Source organism: Salmo trutta, chromosome 26 (assembly GCF_901001165.1).
Source record: "Salmo trutta chromosome 26, fSalTru1.1, whole genome shotgun sequence".
Lineage (NCBI taxonomy): Eukaryota > Metazoa > Chordata > Actinopteri > Salmoniformes > Salmonidae > Salmo > Salmo trutta.
Genome location: NC_042982.1, coordinates 21,085,055 through 21,108,153, shown reverse-complemented (window position 1 = coordinate 21,108,153; position 23,099 = coordinate 21,085,055). Strand labels below are relative to the sequence as shown.

At 43.1% G+C, this 23,099-nt stretch overlaps 2 protein-coding genes across 4 annotated transcripts in view; both read left to right on the top strand.

Moving 5' to 3' along the window:
- Positions 1-2,560: 2,560 nt before the first annotated feature.
- LOC115163395 (uncharacterized) lies at positions 2,561-17,165 on the top strand. Of its 3 annotated transcripts, none has more exons than XM_029715227.1 (15): positions 2,561-2,726; positions 4,897-5,226; positions 5,660-5,968; positions 6,965-7,258; positions 7,388-7,544; positions 10,690-10,859; positions 11,179-11,466; positions 11,949-12,118; positions 12,240-12,390; positions 12,729-13,013; positions 13,502-13,664; positions 14,417-14,577; positions 14,779-14,854; positions 16,119-16,152; positions 16,353-17,165. In XM_029715227.1, exons 1-15 carry the CDS (start codon positions 2,660-2,662, stop codon positions 16,509-16,511), a joined length of 2,814 nt encoding a protein of 937 aa, XP_029571087.1. In that variant the 5' UTR covers positions 2,561-2,659; the 3' UTR covers positions 16,512-17,165. The 3 variants fall into 3 exon arrangements, with proteins under 3 accessions (XP_029571087.1, XP_029571088.1, XP_029571086.1); XM_029715228.1 differs by having other exon boundaries at positions 12,237-12,390; positions 14,420-14,577; XM_029715226.1 differs by having other exon boundaries at positions 12,237-12,390.
- A 1,868-nt stretch (positions 17,166-19,033) lies between these two features.
- The window catches only part of dnhd1 (dynein heavy chain domain 1), a 38,492-nt gene continuing 34,426 nt past the window's right edge, over positions 19,034-23,099 (top strand). The window contains exons 1-10 of the mRNA XM_029715224.1: positions 19,034-19,129; positions 19,515-20,038; positions 20,171-20,353; positions 20,476-20,679; positions 20,880-20,990; positions 21,263-21,419; positions 21,611-21,862; positions 22,077-22,220; positions 22,408-22,540; positions 22,753-22,988. Of these exons, the coding sequence (XP_029571084.1) occupies positions 19,629-20,038; positions 20,171-20,353; positions 20,476-20,679; positions 20,880-20,990; positions 21,263-21,419; positions 21,611-21,862; positions 22,077-22,220; positions 22,408-22,540; positions 22,753-22,988 (1,830 nt within the window). The 5' untranslated portion in view covers positions 19,034-19,129; positions 19,515-19,628. The remainder of the gene's footprint in view (positions 19,130-19,514; positions 20,039-20,170; positions 20,354-20,475; positions 20,680-20,879; positions 20,991-21,262; positions 21,420-21,610; positions 21,863-22,076; positions 22,221-22,407; positions 22,541-22,752; positions 22,989-23,099) is intronic.

Sequence of the window (23,099 nt, the reverse complement as noted above, 5' to 3'; positions counted from 1 at the left end):
ACAGGGGAGTGCAGAAGAATAGAGAGGAATTGTCAAATATTTTTTTCCACTTTTGGAAAGAATTATGATTTTCTCCTTTCCATCGGGTTAAGTGGCACATCACAGCCCTAAAGAGACCCATCTCAATGATCTGTCCCATAAACATCATCACTGGCCTGATCATCAGCCACCTTTTCCACTCTCTTTTCCAAAGACACAGTGTGCGTTTGAGTGTGCTTGCGTACGTGTGTGTCTGAGAGAGAGAGGCAGAGAGAGAAGGGTGTAACTACACTTATTGCGATAGATGGATGCCAACAGTACATCTGAGACGTTCATAAATATCACAAATAATACATGTTTTATCGCTAGTGAATTACAGAAGGTTTCAGACAGTACGCAGACCATAGGTTGTAAATGGCAATGAGGAGAAGTTAAAATTCCTGATTATTCCCACTGCTAAACTCCTCCTCTCTCCAGATTTCAGGAATACCATTGAAGGTAATTTCATTAGGTAGAAAAACAGCTTGCAGGCGTTATGCTCATGTGATTATTCACATTAAGTCAGGGAAGAGAGAGACGAGCTAACTCCATGTTAAGTGTTTGCTATTAAAAGCTAATGCCCCATGTAATTCAATTACGTTTTTGAAATTGGTATCTCATGATGTCGAATATGATTTACTATTGGGTGATAAAATCATCAGTGTTTTATCCTCTGCCTGTAAATCATGGCTGCAGCAGTGACAGTAAATGATAGAATCATCAGATATGGATGTATTACTAGATACAGAGCGGTTATATACAAGTCATAGTATTGATTAAACTGATTTACTGTAGTGTAGAAACATATCATATGCACAATATGGATTATAGTATATTTTCATCATGCCCTGCTGCTGTTGCTAGTCTCTGTCACCCTGATGAACAGGAAACACAGTGAGGTTATTGCTTGACATGAAGTCTTCCTGTTTACTGCAGAATCTGCCAGTCTGTGGTGTGTGTTGTTAGTGTGTGTGTGTGTGTGTGTGTGTGTGTGTGTGTGTGTGTGTGTGTGTGTGTGTGTGTGTGTGTGTGTGTGTGTGTGTGTGTGTGTGTGTGTGTTTGAATGATTGAGTGAGAGAGAGCGAGAGAATACTTATCTGACATAATGCAAAGTACAATGTATTTTCTGATGTCTTCCAGATAAAGTTATAGTCCATTGACACAACTAGAGGATGCTTCTGTTTCAACCTCACAGTCAGTACCAGCTGTGTGGGGTGAAACTGTTTTCTATCTCTCTGAATGAGTCAAAATGTCGTTACAAACCACACAAACTATCTGATGACTCAACAGATTTTTTACTCAAGTCATTTCATTTAGTGTCACTGCAAATAGATTACTATGATATACTAAAACACTAGCACAGAGGGTGAGCAAAAGTTCAGCAGCTTTGACAGGAAACACATTTACTAAGATGGTGATTGTGTAGTCCACAATGCAAAAAATAACCATACTACTAAAGACGTGATGGAACGCTAGTGAAATTAACAAAGCCTACAATACTCATCGATCTGTAGCAGCATCTAAGATGTGTCTACTGTATTAGCTTACATTACGTAGTGCAATTTCAAAGTAGTCAAGTCTTTGTATATTTTGCTTTTCTGGGCTCATCAAACCTCAGAATGATCCTGGAAAATTGGTGTAACATTAAAGTTAGCTAAAGGAGACGCTGAGGAAGAAGGCTGTTGAATCTGAGGAGGATTCCCAGTTGGCCTATAGTGTAAAGAGGGTCTTACTTCATTCACGTTCTGCTGCATGATTCACATACTCTGGAAGACACTCGTTCCTGAGGTACAGCAGCACAGCTTTTGTAAAACATTCTGTAGCCAGCTGGAGAACTGAAGAGTCTTTTTTATGTGCGTAGTATTCCTCCATATTTGTTTCCAATTGTGATTTTCCTTGCAGGACATTTCTAATGACAAAGTATGTTTAGTAAATTGCTAAGTCTGACTAATAGGAAAACACAGCCATGAAGTGAATTAGTGTAGAAATATTGTGTTGTAAAACAATGCCTTTGTGAGTGATTTCCAGAGCAGCAGGTGAGAAACAGTGAGTTGACTCCAGTGTAGATATGCTGTGTCTGTCTCTGAGGACTCCTGCAGAGATGAGCTGGGCTGAATGATGCATGGCATCGTCGCGGGCAACAGGGAAACGTTGTTATATGAGGTGACCGAGGAGATGAACAGACACATCCTGCAGTATGACATTCAGCTTCTACCACTAAGAAGTCAAAACGCTGGTTTTCAACTAGGTGAGAAATGAAATAACTACTACTCCATAGAAGAAGCAGTTCTGTTCAAACAGACGTGTGCACATAATAACATATAGGGCACTAGGAGAGTAAAGTGGTTCTAAACAACATAGCCCTACACTGTGTATGTGTGGTGTGTGTTTGTAAAAAAAACAGCTCTGCTCAGAGGTTTGGAGCACACACCCTCTACAGCTGATTCTGACAGCTTCTCTTGCACTCACACACACACACACACACACACACACACACACACACACACACACACACACACACACACACACACACACACACACACACACACACACACACACACACACACACACACACATTTAAATACCCTCATAGGAAGACTTGCTGTAGTCAAATTGAGTCATCACTCTCAATGATACCACCATGGGATGCTCAGGGCTGTTGATTTTGGGCTTTGTGCTATGTGTGTCTCACTGCTTGGACATGCTGGGTAAGTCTGAGGAGTTATAATCCATCTGTGAGTGGGCAGTTCTGTTTATGGGTTGAGTTTACCAGACCTTAAAGACTTGTTTATTAACCTGTGGAATTTTACACCGAACAGAGGTGCAATAGTTTTCCTGCCTGATAAGTCTAAAGGCTTACAAGCAATAAACCCAAGAGCAAAATCCATTTGAAATATTCTGAATGCATTTTGACTATAGTATTATCAACACAAAAAATATGGAGTCAATACATTTTAATTGAAACAACACTTTATTTCTGACATATGTTACAATATTGTCTGTTAGTCTGCTATTATTGTCCAATGGTGTCAGCTATTTAAACCCTTTTGGTTGCTTCAATGACCTTTTAAATGCCATTTATGACCTTTAATGATACCATTAATAGTATTGCAATGGCTCCACTGAGTGTGTTTAGGGGAAATCCCTATGCGTTGTTAGTCAACAATATTTTCTGTTAGTCAGAAAGACCTCACAGTTTGATCTGTGTGATCTGAACTTAGGAACTTCAGTGTGTATTTTCAATTGGTAGATGAATGAGCGCCTCTGAGGAATAAATAGGTCTGTAGGTTAGAACCACTGCACCAACAGTATGACTTTCCATCCCCAGATCTCTCCACTAGCACATCATCATACAATGCATTAGTTACATCACCACACTGATCTATTTGTTGAATCAAAAGCAGTTCTTTGTCAATATAAGTAACACATTTTCAGTTGTCTTGCTACCCTCTGAACATTAAATCATCTGCAAGCATCCATGTACGTGGACGCCTGCTGTTGGGTAGAAGCCAAGATGAAACCACAGCAGTTTCATATGACTATACTACGATATACTGGCCCTATATGGTACTTGGGTAGCCTAAACTACATAAAGCACCCTAACCCGTAAACAGAGACAGTTGTCAGTGCCTTAGGGCCACAGAAAAAGTGCTAGTGGACATTATTTTGTATTTTAGGCTGTTGCTATGTGATTATTTGCAGTGCATCCTTTAAGTGTGCTTCAGATATGCAATCTTTTTAATTACTTTTCCATTTTTATGAACCATAAACCCACAAGACAAGATATATTTGTGTGGAGCTGTCCCTCTCTTTCTCTCTCTCACACTCTCTCACGCTGTCTCTCTCCATCTCTCTCTCTTTCCCTCTTCCTCTCTCTCACAAACACATGCACACAATCCTTACATGACTTAATAAAATGTATTTGACAAATGAATAAGTGCGCATTTTGGGATATTGTCAACTTTGTGTTTGTTTCCATATGTTGTTATGTACAACCCACCACCACTTGCTGTTCTCTGAATTTATTTGGTCAAAAGATGGGGGCCAGAGTATTTATAGTTGGAGACATAAGTGTTGTCCTCATCAAAGTGTCCTAACAGGAAAATATTTTACAGGATTGTTGATGTGAGGTATTAGACTGGGTATCCGTTGAGTGTTCCCCATTACCCAATGTACTCATCTGTCATCATTCGGCACTTAGGCGTCTCGGGAGTCATACAAGTTCAATTTGCCTCCTGTTTCCACTGGCTAATAGATAAAAACGGTGTCCTTAAGTGTTCCATAATAGAGAGACCAGAGAGAGGAGTGAGTTGGTATGCATTGGACTCTGCATGCTGTCATCAACACTCAAACCTGTCAGGCTGCTTTATTAAATGTCCCATTCACTGAAACATCCCCTAATCGTGGCTGATGTCTTAGAGACAGACTGTAGCTACGTCCTAAATGGCACCCTATTCCTTACAGTGCACTACTTTTGACCAGGGCCCAAAGGTAATAGGGTGCCATTTGGTACACAAGTAGCTGCTTGGGATGGACACTCAGAGACAGGGAACCCTTTTTATAGAAGTTACACCAATAGACATCCATAATTTCACTGCCCCTCCTTCTCAACAGAAATCACATTTGCTGTTGTTTGTTTTTAGCAACATCTATGGAATTTCTCATCAATTAACCAAAGTGCATCCCACTGAGATATGAGTGGCTAAGGATGCATCCCAAATGGAACCCTATGCCCTATATGGTGCACTACTTTTGAACAGGGCCCATATGGCTTCGGTCAAAAGTAGTGCACTATATAGAGAATAGGGTGCCCCTTTGGGACGCAAAATGACTGAATTACCAGTAATTTATGCCGATCACAATGTTTTTTTCTCACAGATATGGAGGAGGACATGGAGATTGACCGTAACGTCACTGGGATCCTTGGAGAGGATGTCTTCCTCCGCTGTCAGTACCTGGGACAGAATGACATCACAGACGCCTCATGGAAACGCCCAGACTCTAGAATGAAACGATTGATGAAGAAATTAACAGGCTACAAGAACAACAAGGCTTTCAGCAAAGACCCAGACTTCTCCGCCCCAGCCTCTCCCACCAATCTGACTGTGAAGATGAGGGTGTCTACTCTGGAGGCCCAGGGGGAGTACACATGTGTGTTCGCCACCGATGAAGAGGAGATCACTAACAGCATGTTTCTCACTGTCCTGGGTAAGCCTGACTGAAGAACATGGCCCAATTCGAATACTCTTAAAATGCATCCTTCCTTATTCCCTTCTTGAGATTACAAGATAGGTGTAAGCAAGCTTTCCATTGCATTGCTTTGACCAATTATGTCATGTCAGATCATTGATTAATTCAAGGAAGTGAGGATGCATTTTAAGAGTATACGAAGGGGGGCTCTAATGGGTGATGGAACAGTACCTAACACCTAGATGGTAGAGAGGAGCAACAAAATAATACATGACCTCATGATGCCATTAGGGGGGGTTGGATAAAATATGTGACATTATCGTTGCCTGTTGTATCCTTACCTTACTGTACCTTCAATGTCATCGCAGAGACAGAATCATACAAACATCCATTGCATAAATGTTTCTCGTACCAGCATCATCCTCTTCATGTTAATGTTTTTGTTTTGAAGCTCGACCTGATATCTACACAGTGGTGACAGAGGACACAGACAACGCTACCCACTACCAGTCAGTCACATGCTCAGCTACCAATGGTAAACCTATGGCTCTGATTCGCTGGGAGATCAACGGCAGCCCTCCTACTAACGATTCCTCTGTGGGGATGAGGAACACCAGTTATACCAATGGCACTGCCACTATGACCAGCTTCCTTCGCTTCCCCACCCACCTACAGGATCAGGACAGGGTGACCTGTGTGGTCCAGCACCCAACCCTGCCTGACCTCACCACATATGTCGCAGTGAGGGTGGAGACCTTCGGTAAGCCTGCCAGCTCACATACACTGCATCCTAAATGGTACCCTATTCCCTTTATAGTGCATCACTTTTGACCAGGAAGGGTGACAAGATTTGGGACACATCCTTGATATGTATGTTTGTTTGTACAGTACTTGGCATTCTCACTTTTGTGGGCAAGGGTTTGACATGTGATGCTAAGAATCAAGGTCTGAGAATGATCTGGAGATATTGCATCATGCTGGGACTGGCACCACCTTGACCTCATAGCTTACTGGCACAGATGTTTCCTTTACTTTCTCCCAGCCTGTTGTTCCACGTGTTCACCTCCCCACTCCCCACCATGTACCAGGTGTTGTGTCTCTCGCCAAGGCTGTGTTTCCTGTACAAGTCAGCTCTCGCAATCAGCTGTGGCATCAGAGACAGATCATACATCATATCACACTGCACAGTAAATGTATTCTCATCACATTTAGATATCCCTCCCTACCACATTAGGAGACACATTTTTGATATACAGCCTGTATCCATATGTCAAAGATTATCATATGACAGAAATATCCTCCCTTATCCATATGTGGTAGTATCAAAGTGTCTTTGACAATCGGCATTAGAGTGATGTTTTTCTATATGCGCAGTCAGTCTGCATTGAGATGCGTGATATAGGGTGCTTCTACGTCCCAAATGACACCCTATTTCCTAAATAGTGCACTACTTTTAACCAGAGCCCTATAGGAAACAGGGTGCCATTTGGGATGCAAACACATACAGTAGTCCTCTCAGTTGTAGCCTGCTGAACAGATGGAACAGGTGAGAAGAGTCAGCACTCTCCTCCTAAACCCAACCGGCAGCCTTGTTATGCCCTGTGTTTATCTTTCATAAATCTATCCTTTCACTTCAGCCTTCTCAAAAATATAAACCACAGCCATAGAGGCCCTGACATTAGATTTAGGACTGTTGTTGTACTGATGGATCATTCCCACCTGCTCATGTAAAAGTATAATTTCTCTCTGCCTACAGTGGCTCCCAATGTGACCATTGAGACATACCTGGTTCTAGAGGACGGGGAGGAGTTCTGGGTGGTCACCTGTGGTGCAGCCGGAGGGCGACCCCGAGCTGACATCACCCTGGTGCTGCCCAATCAGGAGGTCAGTTCCATGCTAAAGAAGGAGGTTGTCATGGATGCAGCAGACACATGGGTCAGGTCATACCGCTTCCCAGCTGAGCTTCATGAAGGGGAAAACATCTCCTGCCTGTTTGACCACCCCAAGTTCCCACACAGAGAGCTTCGGACCGTCACTTTGCCGGCATTCTGTGAGCACTTCACAAGTTATAATTGAGGATTTGGAGCCAAAAGTATGGTTTTAGGAGACTGCTTTTCATTTACTCTACTTAATAACAGACTCTGTGTTGGATCTTGTGTTTTAACTTCTTATTGTGTAGCCCTGTCTGCTGTTCGGCTGCAGAACCCAGGGTTGGCAGACAGCAGCAACGAGAGCCAGGCTGTAGAGTCAGTGGTTCTGGAGGAAGGACAGAGCAACACCACCATCGAGCTAGAGGTTGTTGGGGATGTACCACGTTACAGTATCGTATGCACCAAGTAAGAATACCTGTACTACTATCATAATACAGACAAGATCTCTGTTGATTTCTCTTGATTGTAACTTCTGTTCATCTCATATAAAGGACAACAATACCATGAAGGAACTGCTGTGATAATCTTATCGGTCAGGATACAGTTACAAAAAACAAAGTTTGCTATTACGTTTTGCCTTCTAGCAATTTCATTAATTTATGCTATTCTTACTATACTAGTGTTTGCATCACTAACACAGGGGTGAACATTGTGTCTGGCAGCAGTGGTGAGAGGTTCGGTTAAAAACCACAGGTGATAGACAGGCACTAGACATACATCCTGCACGATTTTTTTAGAAGTATCCAGCTGCCGATTGTGCGGGTTGAGACCGCGAGTTGTGCGAACCTCAAAGCACATGCGTCTCAAATGTTATGCGCAAGTGCAACCTGTAGCTAGACTTTTGTTGTCGGAAAACTAGCTCAGGGGCAGCGGTCCAAACACTTAAAAGACACACCCTCGTTTTATGCCCTTGGGGGAATCCCCATCGCCATCTTGGGGGTCGGTCCAAATGATTAGCCAAGCAAGGGAAGTTTGCAACGTAAGCCCCTCAGCCTTTGTTTTTAGTCGAGTTTGCGAGTGTACAATTATGTTCACTTCGGGGCCTGAAACTCCCCATAATTCAATTCGCCACGATTGTACATCCACTAAGAAAAGTCTGCCAAAAATTAAAACCTCAACGACAATATGGAGTCAACATACAAGTGTAAAAACAAATGTAAATAAGTTAGAAATGGTGCTTCTAATGCACATGACGGCACAAACACGTCTCTTAAAAGTAATGTTTTTGTTTGGTTAGCTTTTGGAAATTGTAGCCAGTTAAGCAGGCTAACGTTATTTAGCTAATTAATTTAGTTGCTATCATACAGTAGGCGTATATTAATAATTATATACACTGCTCAAAAAAATAAAGGGAACACTTAAACAACACAACGTAACTCCAAGTCAATCACACTTCTGTGAAATCAAACTGTCCACTTAGGAAGCAACACTGATTGACAATAAATTTCACATGCTGTTGTGCAAATGGAATAGACAACAGGTGGAAATTATAGGCAATTAGCAAGACACCCCCAATAAAGGAGTGGTTCTGCAGGTGGGGACCACAGACCACTTCTCAGTTCCTATGCTTCCTGGCTGATGTTTTGGTCACTTTTGAATGCTGGCATTGCTTTCACTCTAGTGGTAGCATGAGACGGAGTCTACAACCCACACAAGTGGCTCAGGTAGTGCAGCTCATCCAGGATGGCACATCAATGCGAGCTGTGGCAAGAAGGTTTGCTGTGTCTGTCAGCGTAGTGTCCAGAGCATGGAGGCGCTACCAGGAGACAGGCCAGTACATCAGGAGACGTGGAGGAGGCCGTAGGAGGGCAACAACCCAGCAGCAGGACCGCTACCTCCGCCTTTGTGCAAGGAGGAGCAGGAGAAGCACTGCCAGAGCCCTGCAAAATGACCTCCAGCAGGCCACAAATGTGCCTGTGTCTGCTCAAACGGTCAGAAACAGACTCCATGAGGGTGGTATGAGGGCCCGATGTCCACAGGTGGGGGTTGTGCTTACAGCCCAACACCGTGCAGGACGTTTGGCATTTGCCAGAGAACACCAAGATTGGCAAATTCGCCACTGGCGCCCTGTGCTCTTCACAGATGAAAGCAGGTTCACACTGAGCACATGTGACAGACGTGACAGAGTCTGGAGACGCCGTGGAGAACGTTCTGCTGCCTGCAACATCCTCCAGCATGACCGGTTTGGCGGTGGGTCAGTCATGGTGTGGGGTGGCATTTCTTTGGGGGGCCGCACAGCCCTCCATGTGCTCGCCAGAGGTAGCCTGACTGCCATTAGGTACCGAGATGAAATCCTCAGACCCCTTGTGAGACCATATGTTGGTGCGGTTGGCCCGGGGTTCTTCCTAATGCAAGACAATGCTAGACCTCATGTGGCTGGAGTGTGTCAGCAGTTCCTGCAAGAGGAAGGCATTGATGCTGTGGACTGGCCCGCCCGTTCCCCAGACCTGAATCCAATTGAGCACATCTGGGACATCATGTCTCGCTCCATCCACCAACGCCACGTTGCACCACAGACTGTCAAGGAGTTGGCGGATGCTTTAGTCCAGGTCTGGGAGGAGATCCCTCAGGAGACCATCTGCCACCTCATCAGGAGCATGCCCAGGCGTTGTAGGGAGGTCATACAGGCACGTGGAGGCCACACACACTACTGAGCCTCATTTTGACTTGTTTTAAGGACATTACATCAAAGTTGGATCAGCCTGTAGTGTGGTATTCCACTTTAATTTTGAGTGTGACTCCAAATCCAGACCTCCATGGGTTGATAAATTGGATTTCCATTGATTATTTTTGTGTGATTTTGTTGTCAGCACATTCAACTATGTAAAGAAAAAAGTATTTAATAAGATGATTTCTTTCATTCAGATCTTGGATGTGTTGTTTAAGTGTTCCCTTTATTTTTTTGAGCAGTATATTTAATGTAAGTAGACATGCAATCATAATTGACTGTAGCGTATATAAAGTACCCACGAGCTACCGGTGGCTGAAAACGCAATTATCGAGGGATGAACGAGTGTTACATTTCCGGGCAAGGGCGGGCCATTTAAAAATCATTCCTTTCTCCCTTCCTCGCTCTGCAAGTGTGTACTCGTCAGACGTCATGGTATGTCATCAGAAGTGTCCACTTGATAGGGTGTGTCTTTTTAGTGTTTTGACTATTGTCCTGGTCATTATGTTAACCACTGTTGCTTGTGTAGCTAGCTAGCTAGTACACACTAACTAGTACACATTAGCTAGGTAGTACCTATCTTCTAATTCTAAATGTAATTTCACCACCCGTGATGTTGGTGTAGGTAACGCACCATCCTCTCTGACACCATTCGACATCCTGTCTGAGCTTGTATCTCACAGCGTCTGTGGCTGAGAAGATACTGTATCTGCTGCAGCCAGACGTTTTTGAATTTTTTTTAATCAACTTTGAATAGCAACAATCACCAAGTTGGTGACATTATCCCTGGATCTAACTATGTGAGAACCAAAGCTCTTCGAGCTGCTGCTCTTCTGCCTTTGGAGAGTGGCTAACAGTGTATTGTCTTGTGTTGTCTCCTAGAGAAGAGCAGTCTCTCCCTGAGGGTGTGGCAGTATTTGGCAGTGCTCTAACCTTGCAGGGTCCTGTCGAGCTCTACCATGCAGGGCTGTATGAGTGTGAGGCCTCCTACTACAGCCACAGGGCATCTGTACTGCTGGACATTACCGTTAACCCACATGTCAAGCAGCCTGGTAGGAGCAGAGCCTTGTCTACATATCATAGGTTTGCATCTCAAATGGCACCTTGTTCCTGATATAGTGCCTATGGGCCCTGGTAAAATGTTTGGGATGTAGACTACATATAATTTGGGATGCAGCCTAAATATCATCTTCATAATTTGACAACTGGTAGCCATATCTGTCAGTCTGCAATTTGTAGCGAGCCAGCATATGTTAATACAAGTGACTTCTATCATAAATATTGTTAGTATAAATCAGTGTTTCTTTTCCTGCAAACTGTAAAGTTAAGTGATTAGCATGTTTACAGCCCTTTCTCCTCTCTGTGTGCTAGTGACTGTTCCTCCCAGCATAAGGATTGATGTCCAGAACAGACTGAGTGACAGATTCATTGAGTGCCTGGCTGCAGACTCCGTCCCTGTTGCCAATGTGTCCTGGGTTCTACCTGAGGGTGTGTCTGGGCCCTCCTGGTCCAGTCTCACATCCCATAATGGAACCTACTCTGTCAGCAGTGTGCTAGTCCTGCCTGCCTGCTCAGCCCAGGAGCTCAATATGGAGTGTGTGATAGATCATACTGGGTTTGTGTTGCCAGAGAGAAGACAGATAACACTCCCTGTGTGTGGTATGTTCAACAAATCAATTAAAGCTCTAATGTTAAAATAAAATATTTACATTGAGAACATGTATCCTATATCGCTGTTATTTTATTTACATTGAGAACATGTATCCTATATCTCTGTTATTTTATTTACATTGAGAACATGTATCCTATATCTCTTATTTTATTTACATTGAGAACATGTATCCTATATCTCTATTTTATTTACATTGAGAACATGTATCCTATATCGCTGTTATTTTATTTACATTGAGAACATGTATCCTATATCTCTATTTTATTTACATTGAGAACATGTATCCTATATCGCTGTTATTTTATTTACATTGAGAACATGTATCCTATATCGCTGTTATTTTATTTACATTGAGAACATGTATCTATATCTCTTATTTTATTTACATTGAGAACATGTATCCTATATCTCTGTTATTTTATTTACATTGAGAACATGTATCCTATATCACTGTTCTATCTACATGCAGCTCCTCCTAACATCACCATCCAGTCCAGCTCGGAGTGGGAGGAAGATGTAGCATACACACTGGTGCAGTGCACTGTGGACAATGTTGGACCTGCTGCCACCATCTCCTGGAGTCTTGGCGACCAGGACAGTGACAATAGTACCAGTCAGCTCATGGAGGTGCAGGAGCAGGTAAAAGGAGAAAACAAATGAAATGGTGCTTGGAACCGTGAAATAGATACAGCAAAAAATGTTAAATTCCGGCACTCATTTGGATATTATTTGCACGCTCTGACATATGTTTCGCTAGCAGGTTCACGGGCAGCCTGAGCTCCATGCCAATGGCTTTGTGACGGTCCGTAGTGTGTTGAGGTTCCCCACTTCCATGTTCTCTGGTCAGAATGTCACCTGTGTGGTGGATCACCTGGGTCTTGAGAGAACAGGGATACTGCTACGTGGACTGGGTAATTTACTTTATGACTTGTAGCTACCATGTATCTCCACCAGTAGAGGCTGCTGAGGGGATGACGGCTCATAATAATGTCTGGAATGGTATCAAACACATCAAGCACGTGGTTTCCATGTGGTTGATAACATTCCAGACATTATTATGAGCCGTCATCCACTCAGCAGCCTCTACTGATCTACACAATACGTTATGTGTGTCCCCAATGACACCCTATTCCCCCTCTAGGCCCTGGTCAAAGTAATGCACTATAAAGGGAATAGGGTGCCATTTAGGGACGCATCCATTGTATCCAACCCCCACACACTGTCATTCTCTCTCCGTCCCTCCCCTCAGAGTCCCCTGTGATGCGCGTTTTTGTTCGGAGGCAGAGGGGATCTCCTCTGTGGCTGGCTGTATGTGAGTACAGAGGGGACAGGCTTGGAGCACACCTCTCTTGGGTTCTACCTGACAATGCCACAGGCCACATCTCCTTCTGCTCTGTGTATGAAGGAGTGAGAGTGCTAACCAACCTCACCTATGAGTTCTCACTGGCCCTGCATGAGGGACAGGACCTGATCTGCCTCATTCAAAATCACCATGGACTAAAGGAGAGGAGGACCGTCCATGTCCCCAAATACTGTAAGTGTAATAGGGAATAGATAGACAGAGATGAGATATATAAAGCACCCAGCACCACAAATGATATACTTGTCATACTACACATACATCCTGTATACTCTTAGAAAAAAGGGTTCCAAAAGGGTTCTTCAGCTGTCCCCATAGGAGAAGCCTTTTTTTTTTTGGTTCCAGGTAGAACTCTTTTTGGTTTCTCTGGAAAGGGTTGTTTCTCTGGAAAGGGTTTTTTTTTTTACCTGGAACCAAAAGGGTTCTTCAAAGGGTTCTCCTATGGGGACAGCAAATAAAGGTTTTAGGTTGTAGATGGCACCTTTTTTCTATGAGTATACAATTCTGTTATGACATTCTTTGAGGTACAGTACTTACCAGGCATGCCAAGCTCCAACCTCCTGTTCAACATTTAACTGCAACTACCTGTCTATTGACTGTATGTGTCTAGGGAGTGATTTGCTTTTTGCCCCCTGTTGACCACTTCTCCTTCCCCGTCTTAGATATCTCATCTGTCAGAGTACTGAATCAAACCACTCCCCTGTACAAACCTTATGGAGACGAGTTCGTTATACATCGAATGTCCCTAAAGGAGAATTTCCACAACCAGAGGATCCTGCTCAAAGTCTATGGCAGTGTGCCAACTTACAGCCTTACCTGTCAGAGGTAGTAGACTCTTTGCTAGACTCTCTTTTACTACTATGTTCCATCCCTACAACTTCTAACCTGTGGAGGCTGAGTGAGAGAGCTACAGAAGGATGGAAGACAGAGTAGGGCAGGGCCCTGTCTGTGATAATATTACCACTACACAGGGGCGGTAATTTGTACGAACATTGTTCTCATCCAGATGGAAGTTCTCATTTGTATTGTTTTATGAGAGCTTTTAACTAGACAGTCAAATACGTGCAGCGTCGTAAAGCTGCTATTATGTCTTATTAAGATACTATCAAGACTTCTGTGCTGTGGGGCCCGGGGAACGTTGTCCTGACTGGCAGGCCATGCGGTAGGAGGCACTAAAGAACCCTTTTATCAGGGACAATGAGTGACTCATGAAGCAGTATATCTTCAGAGGTCCTGACACTCTCCTGCCCCCCCATACACAGACTCGTATAAATTGTGTCAGGAGTTATTCTGTCAAGCTATTCTGGGTAAAGCTGTGTTCATATCTGCTACGGTGGATGATAGTTACTTAGGTATACACCTAAGTGTATATATACAAAATACAATGTCTCAATTTTTATCACTCAATGTAGCAGTTTTTTTTGTATGACCAAAAAGTGTTGTGATAGCAATTTCCCACCTCACTTGCTTATCTTATTCTCTCTTCATGACTGTCTTCTTTGCCACTTAGATGATAAACAGATCAGACAAAGGTGTGTACTATGTAATGACTTTCTGTGTCCTGCTGCGTGTTGAAGAAATGACGGCACATTGGTCCAGATGGATGGTCGGGCTCTGTTGTTCCAATCAGAGGTCACGGAGCGGGAGGCGGGCCTCTACACCTGCCAAGCCTCTTTCTACCACCATCAGGCCTCGGTCCTCATTCAAGTGGAGGTGACCAGTGAAGATAAACAGCTCAGTGAGTGTACACTCACCTTATCATGCATCAGTGAAACAACAATATATAAGATATTTCAATGCTTTCTGGTGAACATCCAAAAATGATTGGCATACTATAATTTTAACATCATTTGAATTTACTTCCATTTACAACAGGTGTTCCATTCCATTCACTTCCATTTTGTGTTACCTGATGTCTTTCTCCTGTGTGTTTGTGCAGTGATTGTCTTCATCGTCTGCTTCTCCTCGGCTGCAGCCATCACGATCCTCCTCATCGTCACTCTGTGTGTTTTCTGGTGAGTCGATCAGTGCGAAGGCCTCCTCCTGCAGTTGACAGACAGACAAACAGCAACTCAGCAGGTGACATGTTTACAGGTAGTACTCTGGCAACCAGCAGGTTGGCAGATGTCAATCAGGAAAACAGGTCTGTACGTCTGATGGTTACTACAGCTTAGCATGACCAAACTAGCACAGAGCTATTCACAAACAGGATGCTCTGTGGCTGGAGCAGACGGGTACATCTGCCACCACAGCTCTGCCACACAACTCACACAGTCTGATTCTTTCTGTCTCTGTGGTTAAGACAACAGATTTATTTTCGGTTTAACGTTATCATAGGGCAAATATAGAGCTTTACTCTGAGTGACTACTCTGGAAGTAAGAAAAGCTATTCAAAAACTTCACAGCTGGAGAATTTATATTGTAATTCAATCCCAGTCACAATGCTTGGAATGAGAACTGCATAAAGAAGTCTGTTGTTTCTGTCATTGGATCGGATCAGATAATTAGACAGGTGTCTCAATACCACAGTGTTTGGATACGGTTTGGGATCCCAAATGTCTCTAAAAGCATCTGATCCACAAATCCATGAAAACTCTCCCACAGGGCTCTGGTCAAAAGTAGTGCACTGTGTAGGGATTAGGGTACCATTTGGGATGCAGGCTAAGTTCCTTTTTGTCAGGACTCGTGTGAAAAGGGATGGTAAATATATAGACACAGACACACAGACTGCACTTCAGTGTTAGTTCAGAGGCTGATTCATTGTGTCTTTGGTCAGTACATTTGGTCAAGGTGCCATTGGTGCGATGAGCATCACTGTCCCATTATCCATGGTTCCTGTGGGAAGGTCCCGTCAGGCTAATTTGGGAAGGTCAGTCAGTCTACAAGCGTACACCGAGAACCTGACTCCCCAGGAGAATAGCTATTCCGACACTTTTTGAAAGGAGCAGGTTTTCATTGGCCTGGTTGGTGTCATAGGGATCATGATGGATGAGGAGAGCTACTGCTTCTAACATCAGAGAGATCAATGATGATGTCACCATCATTCTGCTTATATATTCCCGTCACATAATGCATTCACAGTTCACACACTCAGTGGCTCAGTGGAAGTCTGTTCACTCATACAAGGGGTGCAGTTTGGCCATACAGGTAAGTTTGGCTGTATAACCTTAGTGAGGATGATACCCAACTGTATAAAAACATCAAAAGAATTTGACAATATTTTAAATGCTGTCTGCCACTGTAACACAACTGAAAATGATTTGTTAATTTGTTTTGCAGCAAAATAAATGGAGGAGACCGCCTAGCATCTAAGGTTAGTTTCAATCTTTCTTACAATTTTCTCTAGCTGTTGAGCTCTCAAAAAAACATTATGCATGCTTTGAATTATTGAGAATGGTCCTCTTGCATTCATTCATCTATTCTTATAGCTTCTATCCATAGGTCTTTATTCAACATTTTAATGTGCTTTGTACCCCTGTCTACTGTCTTCTCTGGTCACTGAACTCCTGTAAGAAGCGGGAGTCGCTGGCACCCTTGACCTCTCTGACCCAGGAACTGTGCTCTCCAGAGCTGAGGAAGGGAAAGACAGCAGTGACAGTACCAGGAGGAGGCCAGGAGTACAACCAGCTGCTCAGCTACTCTATTGTCATTGATGCCAGATCCACTGTGTAAATGACAGGGTGTGTCCCTACTGGCACACTATTACCTATATAGAGCACTACTTGTGCACGGTATATGGAATAGGGTGCCATTTGAGACGGAATGATTTTATTTCCCAGTTAAAAAAACACATACTCACAGTACATGCATTTAAAGAATTTGACCGGTCATCAGAGACTTTTGGTCCCTAAATTCCATGGTGCAAAAACATTACAACATTACATAGATACATTACATTACATTACATAGACTCATGACATAGATCAACTTTTTTTCTTCAATTTCTCGATCATTAGCCAGATTTTGACTTTAGACACAACCACAGGCTTCTACTATATGTTAGAGTCCACTCTACTGTATCCTGTGCATCACTCTTACGTGTTGCATGATGCAGCTTCTCCTAATGCCAAGTCATTAAAATGCATTATTTTGTGAATTTTTCATGATTTTTAGTTTTGTTTATTGGTGTATTTCATGCATTGGTGGTTTAAATAATTGTAATGTGTTGTAAAGAAATGTATTGTAAAACTGCTAGAAATGATGTTGAGCATAGCTTCTATTTGTTTTACTGTTTTGTATTATGCTAAACTTTGAAAGGTTATTCATTTTGGTTATCTAATGTTGTAAAATCTGGAGCATTATCAATAAAATTACTGTAAATGTGTATCTTGTTGTTAAACCTGCTTTGTTTTACAGGTTTAAGACTAAATGAATTGACACACACAAGTGTGTGTGCACGTACATACACAGTCTTGTATAACTAAACTTGTGTGGTCACACAATTCAGTCCCACTCAAAGTCCTATTTTCCAGAACCCCTAAACTTTAACCTTAACCCCAAAATCTAATCTAGCTCTTGAACCTAATTCTAACTCTAACTCTAACCTTAACCCTAAAACCCCTAGAAATAGCATTTGACCATATGGGGACTAACAAAATGTCCCCAGTTGGTCAAATTTTTGGTTGTTTACTATTCTTGTGGGGACTTCTGGTCCGCACAAGTATAGTTAAACACGTCCAGACACACACACAGTTAGAATGAAATTCTTCGCACTAACCCTGATGGTGTCATGGAAATAAGACACTACTAATAGAGCTCACCTCATCACTTGCAGAAGAGCAGTAAAATGTATTCTCACCCGAGAGAATAAAGTAAATCAGGTTGGATCAGGTTTTGCATCATTTTCATACAGACTGCATCTTGCTGTAATGAATTTAATATAAATGTGTGATGTGGCAATTTTCTTCATGCCGATGCTAGTAAGAAATTAGTGTTTTTTTTTTTTTTTACCAAAAGGGGCAATTAACTCTTGCCTTAGGGTTAGTGAATAATGCATGTTAAATTGTGTAAATTGAAGTTAACTAAAATGTGTAAGTCCTTATTATAGTGACTGCCAGGTTATGTATGATATAAAAAAAGTGGGCCCTTTTTGTCCTGTGAGCTCAACATTGGTTATCACAGTGCAAAGTCTGCACAAACTTGGATTATGAAAGCATCACAAATATTTCTGACTCTCTCGCTCAGTCTCTCTCTCTCAATTCAATTCAATTTGCTTTATTGGCATGACGTAACAATGTACACTACCGTTCAAAAGTTTTGGGTCACTTAGAGCCTGTAATCGAACCCACAAATGCTGATGCTCCAGATACTCAACTTGTCTAAAGTTGGCCAGTTTTATTGCTTCTTTAATCAGAAATAGAGTTTTCAGCTATGCTAACATAATTACCAAAGGGTTTTCTAATGATCAATTAGCCTTTTAAAATGATAAACTTGGATTAGCTAACACAACGTGCCATTGAAACACAGGAGTGATGGTTGCTGATAATGGGCCTCTGTACGCCTATGTAGATATTCCATTTAAAAAAATCTGCCTTTTCCAGCTACATTAGTCATTTACAACATTACCAATGTCTACACTGTATTTCTGATCAATTTTGTTATTTTAATGGACAAAAAATGTGCTTTTCTTTCAAAAACAAGGACCCCAAACTTTTGAACGGCAGTGTACATATTGCCATAGCTTACTTTGGAGATTTACAATATTAACATAATTAAAATAATAATCAATATTGTCAATGGGACAACAGTAACAATAATAATCAAGGATCAACCATATATTGAACAATAACAATAAGCATCGAGGACATGTGCAGGTTGGTTGGTCTGTCAGACACTGTCCCTCATCTTATTGCAGGCAGCAATGTAGTGCGCTGCCAACCCACAGCTCTCTGCATCCTCCCCCAACAGGATGGGTAGCCTATTCTCATCAGAGAGAAAATTTGGGGAAATAACACTCTCTAATAGTTTTAAATTTTTTTTTTTTTTTTAACATTTTCTCAGAAAATGCAGCTCTGTCTCAGGTTCTGCTGTGGTGCAGTGGTTACATAGCCTTTCCTCTACAGGGAGCCAGGTTTTCCTGTGTCTATTATGAGCATTTATTAATGAATGGACAAAAACAAAATGTCACACTCCTGGCAATGTCTCCAATAACTAATGTTGCATCTTCTAGCGCTCCCTTGTGGAACATACGAGATCCCACAATATGGGCCATAAACGTTGACGTTGTGTCCCATGTAACTATGGGAACGAGACCTGCTGATATTTTGTAGTGGATCAATTTCACGATACAGGTGAGAACGTTTGTAAAGTTAGATCGCTAATAAAGCTAGTTAGCCCTTTTCCTATCTAAATGTACACTTATATATACATGCAAGGTATCTTAGATTGCTAGCTGCCTTCCAACTTTTTCCCCGCATAAAATCTACTTTTTCCATTTTTTTTGCATTCGAGTCATCATTGCTAACGGTAACGCGAGCTAACTAACAGGTAGCAAAGCTGTCAAGAGGTATTTCCTGTTTTTGTATCTTCTCTAATATCTTATCTTGCCCCCCAAAAAGTTCAGCTGTCAAAGATAATGGAGGCTACGACTAAGTTTCTAGCCTTAACTATATTTTATCTGCAAAATCTGGCATCCCTTTAAATGAGAGGTTGTGCTCTTTGCCTCATTTATGGCAGGAATTCTTGGGAGTTTTTTGGGCTCAACAGAGGAATATGAAGATGATCTCAACAAATAGTCGCTAAAGCTTGGAGTTTTGTGGCAGAACTAATGATACAAAACAACCTACAATTATGCCTGCTCCAAAAAGAGATAGTCAACAGAGGACCCGTGCAAGAGGCATAGCAAGGCCAAGGGATGGTTCCCTGGATCACAGAGGGAGGAAAAATGACTATATCCCTGCAGCCAATGTGGCCTCTGTTCTCTCACTACCACCACTGGAGTCTCATGAGCGCCATGCCTCCTCACCAGCCTTCATGTATGAGCCCCAGCCAGGTCGAGCCCTTAGCACTGGAAACCTCTCCCCTGCTCCCACTCCTCTGTCCATGGTGGAGCTCCCTCACCTCGTGGCAGAGGTGGGTCCTGAGCTTGCCATGGGGGAGTCACTGTGGATGGAGGGACCTTGTCTGATTGCTTCAGCGCTGGGGACTGATATCCCTGTCAAAGCTACTCGGGTGTCATTTGAGGAATCTGCTCTGGACAGGTAGGTTAAGCAGTGAGCATGTGTGTTTGCTGCTTCATTTCACTCTTGTGTTCAAATGTGACATTGGTCTTTAAAAAAAATTAAAAGCACATTCAGATAGCACATTTAGTATTGTGTCCATTGTTGATTCAGCTTTACAGATCATGGAGACGTGTCCCAGGTAAAGATGGCTGATAAAGAGACAGAAGAAAGAAAAGATGCCAAGCACAGAGAGCCTCTGACTGGCACAGAGGTGGTGGAAATCTTTGCAAAGAAAAGACATCTGGGAAAGCTTCAGTTTTTCCACTTGCAAGCTGTGAACAATGGCCCATTCAGGTATTGAACACCATAGCCAAGGCCATAGTGTAATAACAGTGGCTTTGCCAGTCTTCTGTAGCATTCACACTATTTTGCAGATACAATTTGTTCATTGGATGTGTTTTCTTTTTATTTTGTAGACCGTATGACCTTCGTGTGGTCCCTCCCAATAGAGCAGGCACTGAGCACTTCATCTTCTCCCCCTCCTCTGTGCTGCATGTGCAGGATGGATGCAGTGCTGGGCTCCTTTCTTTGGCAGAGTGGCATCGGGAGGCCATACTGTGGAGAGCTTTGCAGGATATCCCATTTTTCAGGGACTATTTACTTCGTAAGGCATTCATCAGGTAGGCTACGATGGCATTACAATTGGCACCCTATTCTCTCCCTACACAGTGCACTACTTTTGACCTTGGGGACAGACTTTGGAACACATCTTAACTGTCCACATGTATTGTATCATGCCACTTTTTTGGCGGGTTGCAATTCTCTCTCTTCACTTAAACTATTTTCTTTGTCAACTTTATGCTGCTGTTGCGTGTCGCAGGTGGCATAGAAGCGTGTGTAAGATCATTCTGCAGAGGAAGGGTGAAGTACTGCAGGGCCTGCTACTCATGGCTGTACCCCAGTTCAGAGACGCTCTCTTTCAATTCTCCAGGTATTCTGCATCACATTATTTTTGCATCCCAAATGACATCCTATTCCCTATGTCGTGCACTACTTTTGACCAGGGCCCATGGCTCTGGTCAAAATAAATGCACTATATAGGAATAGGGTGCCATTTGGGATGCAGACAATAGTGTTGTACATCAACATCACAGTCACATGGGGCCTTATTGTTCATTTTGGTCCATGATTAACATTGAAATAGTTTTTTTATTTATGTTGAAATGTACACAATGTTAAATACTTTTTTGTTGCTGTTTTCAGACTGATTGAAGAACTGAAAGGGGTTCACTGGTTGCCACAGGATGAATGCAAGACCTACACCCTTCTGGATTTCCAGAATGCCCTCATGAAAAAGAACCAGGAGTGCCGCAGGCTTCTTGAGATATTCTTGCAGTATCGTGCTCTCATCCTCAACATGGTTTGTAACTACTATTATTATCCTTAGACAGAGGAATGCAAATTGACTGCTAGGCCTGACATAGCCAAGAGCTTGGCCTGTTGGCCTCCATCCCTCTCTCTAGTGTGTGTTTGTGTGTGGATATCAGAGGGTTTGGGTACAGCAGAAGACTCATTTCCATCTCATATATATTAATAAAGACCTTCTTCCAGGTCCAGGAGGACAGCTATGGGGCTCACCAGGAGCTGCAGTTACGTGTTGAACGCTCCCAGCTTAACCAGCGCAGCCAGCCCCTGTACCTCCAGCTGGCTCATCTGAGGGACCTGAGGAAGGAGCTGGGCCGGGCAGAGTACGTCCTGCAGCAGCTGGGAAATATGGCCGCTCTGGCCGATCAGATGATCGTGCAGGGTATCGTCACAATCACCCACCGAGAGGTCAACGCTTTCCTCAACAACGTTATGAAGGTGAAGAGAAAGAAGAGAGAGCATGAAATAACACAATGGTTGCATCCCAAATGGCACTGTTTTCCATATATAGTGCACTACCTTTGACTAGGGCCCATAGTACAAGTAGTGGACCATGTAGGGAATATGGTGCCATTTGGGACTCGCATCTTCATGTTAATGAAAGGTTTGCTGGTAATGGTATTGATATTTCTGATTCCATGATTCTCGATAGAGAGTGCAGCCACAGCAGGGGAGTCTGTTCCAAGCAGAGCTGATATTCGGAGCAGACGGTCAGCCGACTCTGTTCCCACCCATGCACTTGTTCCAGGAGGTGCTGCGAGGGGCACTGCTGTCAGTCGCAAACTCTGCCCTTCAGGTGAGATCATTCAATTAACCACACACTGAAGGATGGGCTCTGGTCAAAGTGGTGCACTATATAGGGAATAGGGTGCTATTTGGGATGCAGACATTCAATTAGGTCAAGGTTGTGATTAACTCGGCACAGAATTCCCAGTTGTGTGTCCCAGCGAGTCTTACATACTAATGTGGTTTTGCTCTTGTAGGTATTTGACACTTGTAGTTACAGTCTTGATGCCAAGGAGAGTGTGTCTGCCAGCACCTCCCTCACCAGTGCTGCTCAGGAGCTAAGCCCTGACCTGAGCCTGGCCTGTACCAGTGGAACTAATTGTATCACAGGTAATGCTGAACAGGACAGGAGATTATCTTATCTTCCCAGTTGTACCACAGTCCATCATTTGATAAAATATGTTGTTCATCCCATAACAGGGCTTACCCAGAAAAAAGTCTAATTCATGGTAAACAGAAGTTGAAGCACAAAAACAAAAAACAGGCAGAGATATACATTTTCTTACGCTCATCGCCTGTGTTTGTATGTGCATGGTTCTCAGCTTTTGGGGAGAAGGACAGTGAGCCGACTGGTGTCAGCAGCTTCTCCTCCAAGCGGGAGCCTCATTGTGTTCTATCAGCTCCCAGGCTGGTGCTGCCCAAGATGACCCCTCTGATGGTCCAGGGTCAGAGGCTGAGAGGGCAGTACTACCCCCTGTCCAGTAAACAGCTAGAATGGCAGCTCAGCCTCAACGCTGGGGCTAAGGAGGTCCAGAGAGAGCAAGCCAGGATCACACAGGTCATTCACACTTTTTGCCATCCATCTGAATGGATCCCTGAAAAGCTCTACAACGATGCACTCGCTATCCTTTCATCATGTTTGGTTTCTGAATAATGGATTGTTTGTTGA

Excerpts from the sequence above, each read along its gene's own strand:
- LOC115163395 (XM_029715226.1), top strand. The coding sequence starts at position 2,660 with ATGGGATGCTCAGGGCTGTTGATTTTGGGCTTTGTGCTATGTGTGTCT. Across the intron at positions 7,259-7,387 it reads CGTCACTTTGCCGGCATTCT|CCCTGTCTGCTGTTCGGCTG; the intron begins GTGAGCACTTCA and ends CTTATTGTGTAG. Across the intron at positions 7,545-10,689 it reads TACAGTATCGTATGCACCAA|AGAAGAGCAGTCTCTCCCTG; the intron begins GTAAGAATACCT and ends GTTGTCTCCTAG.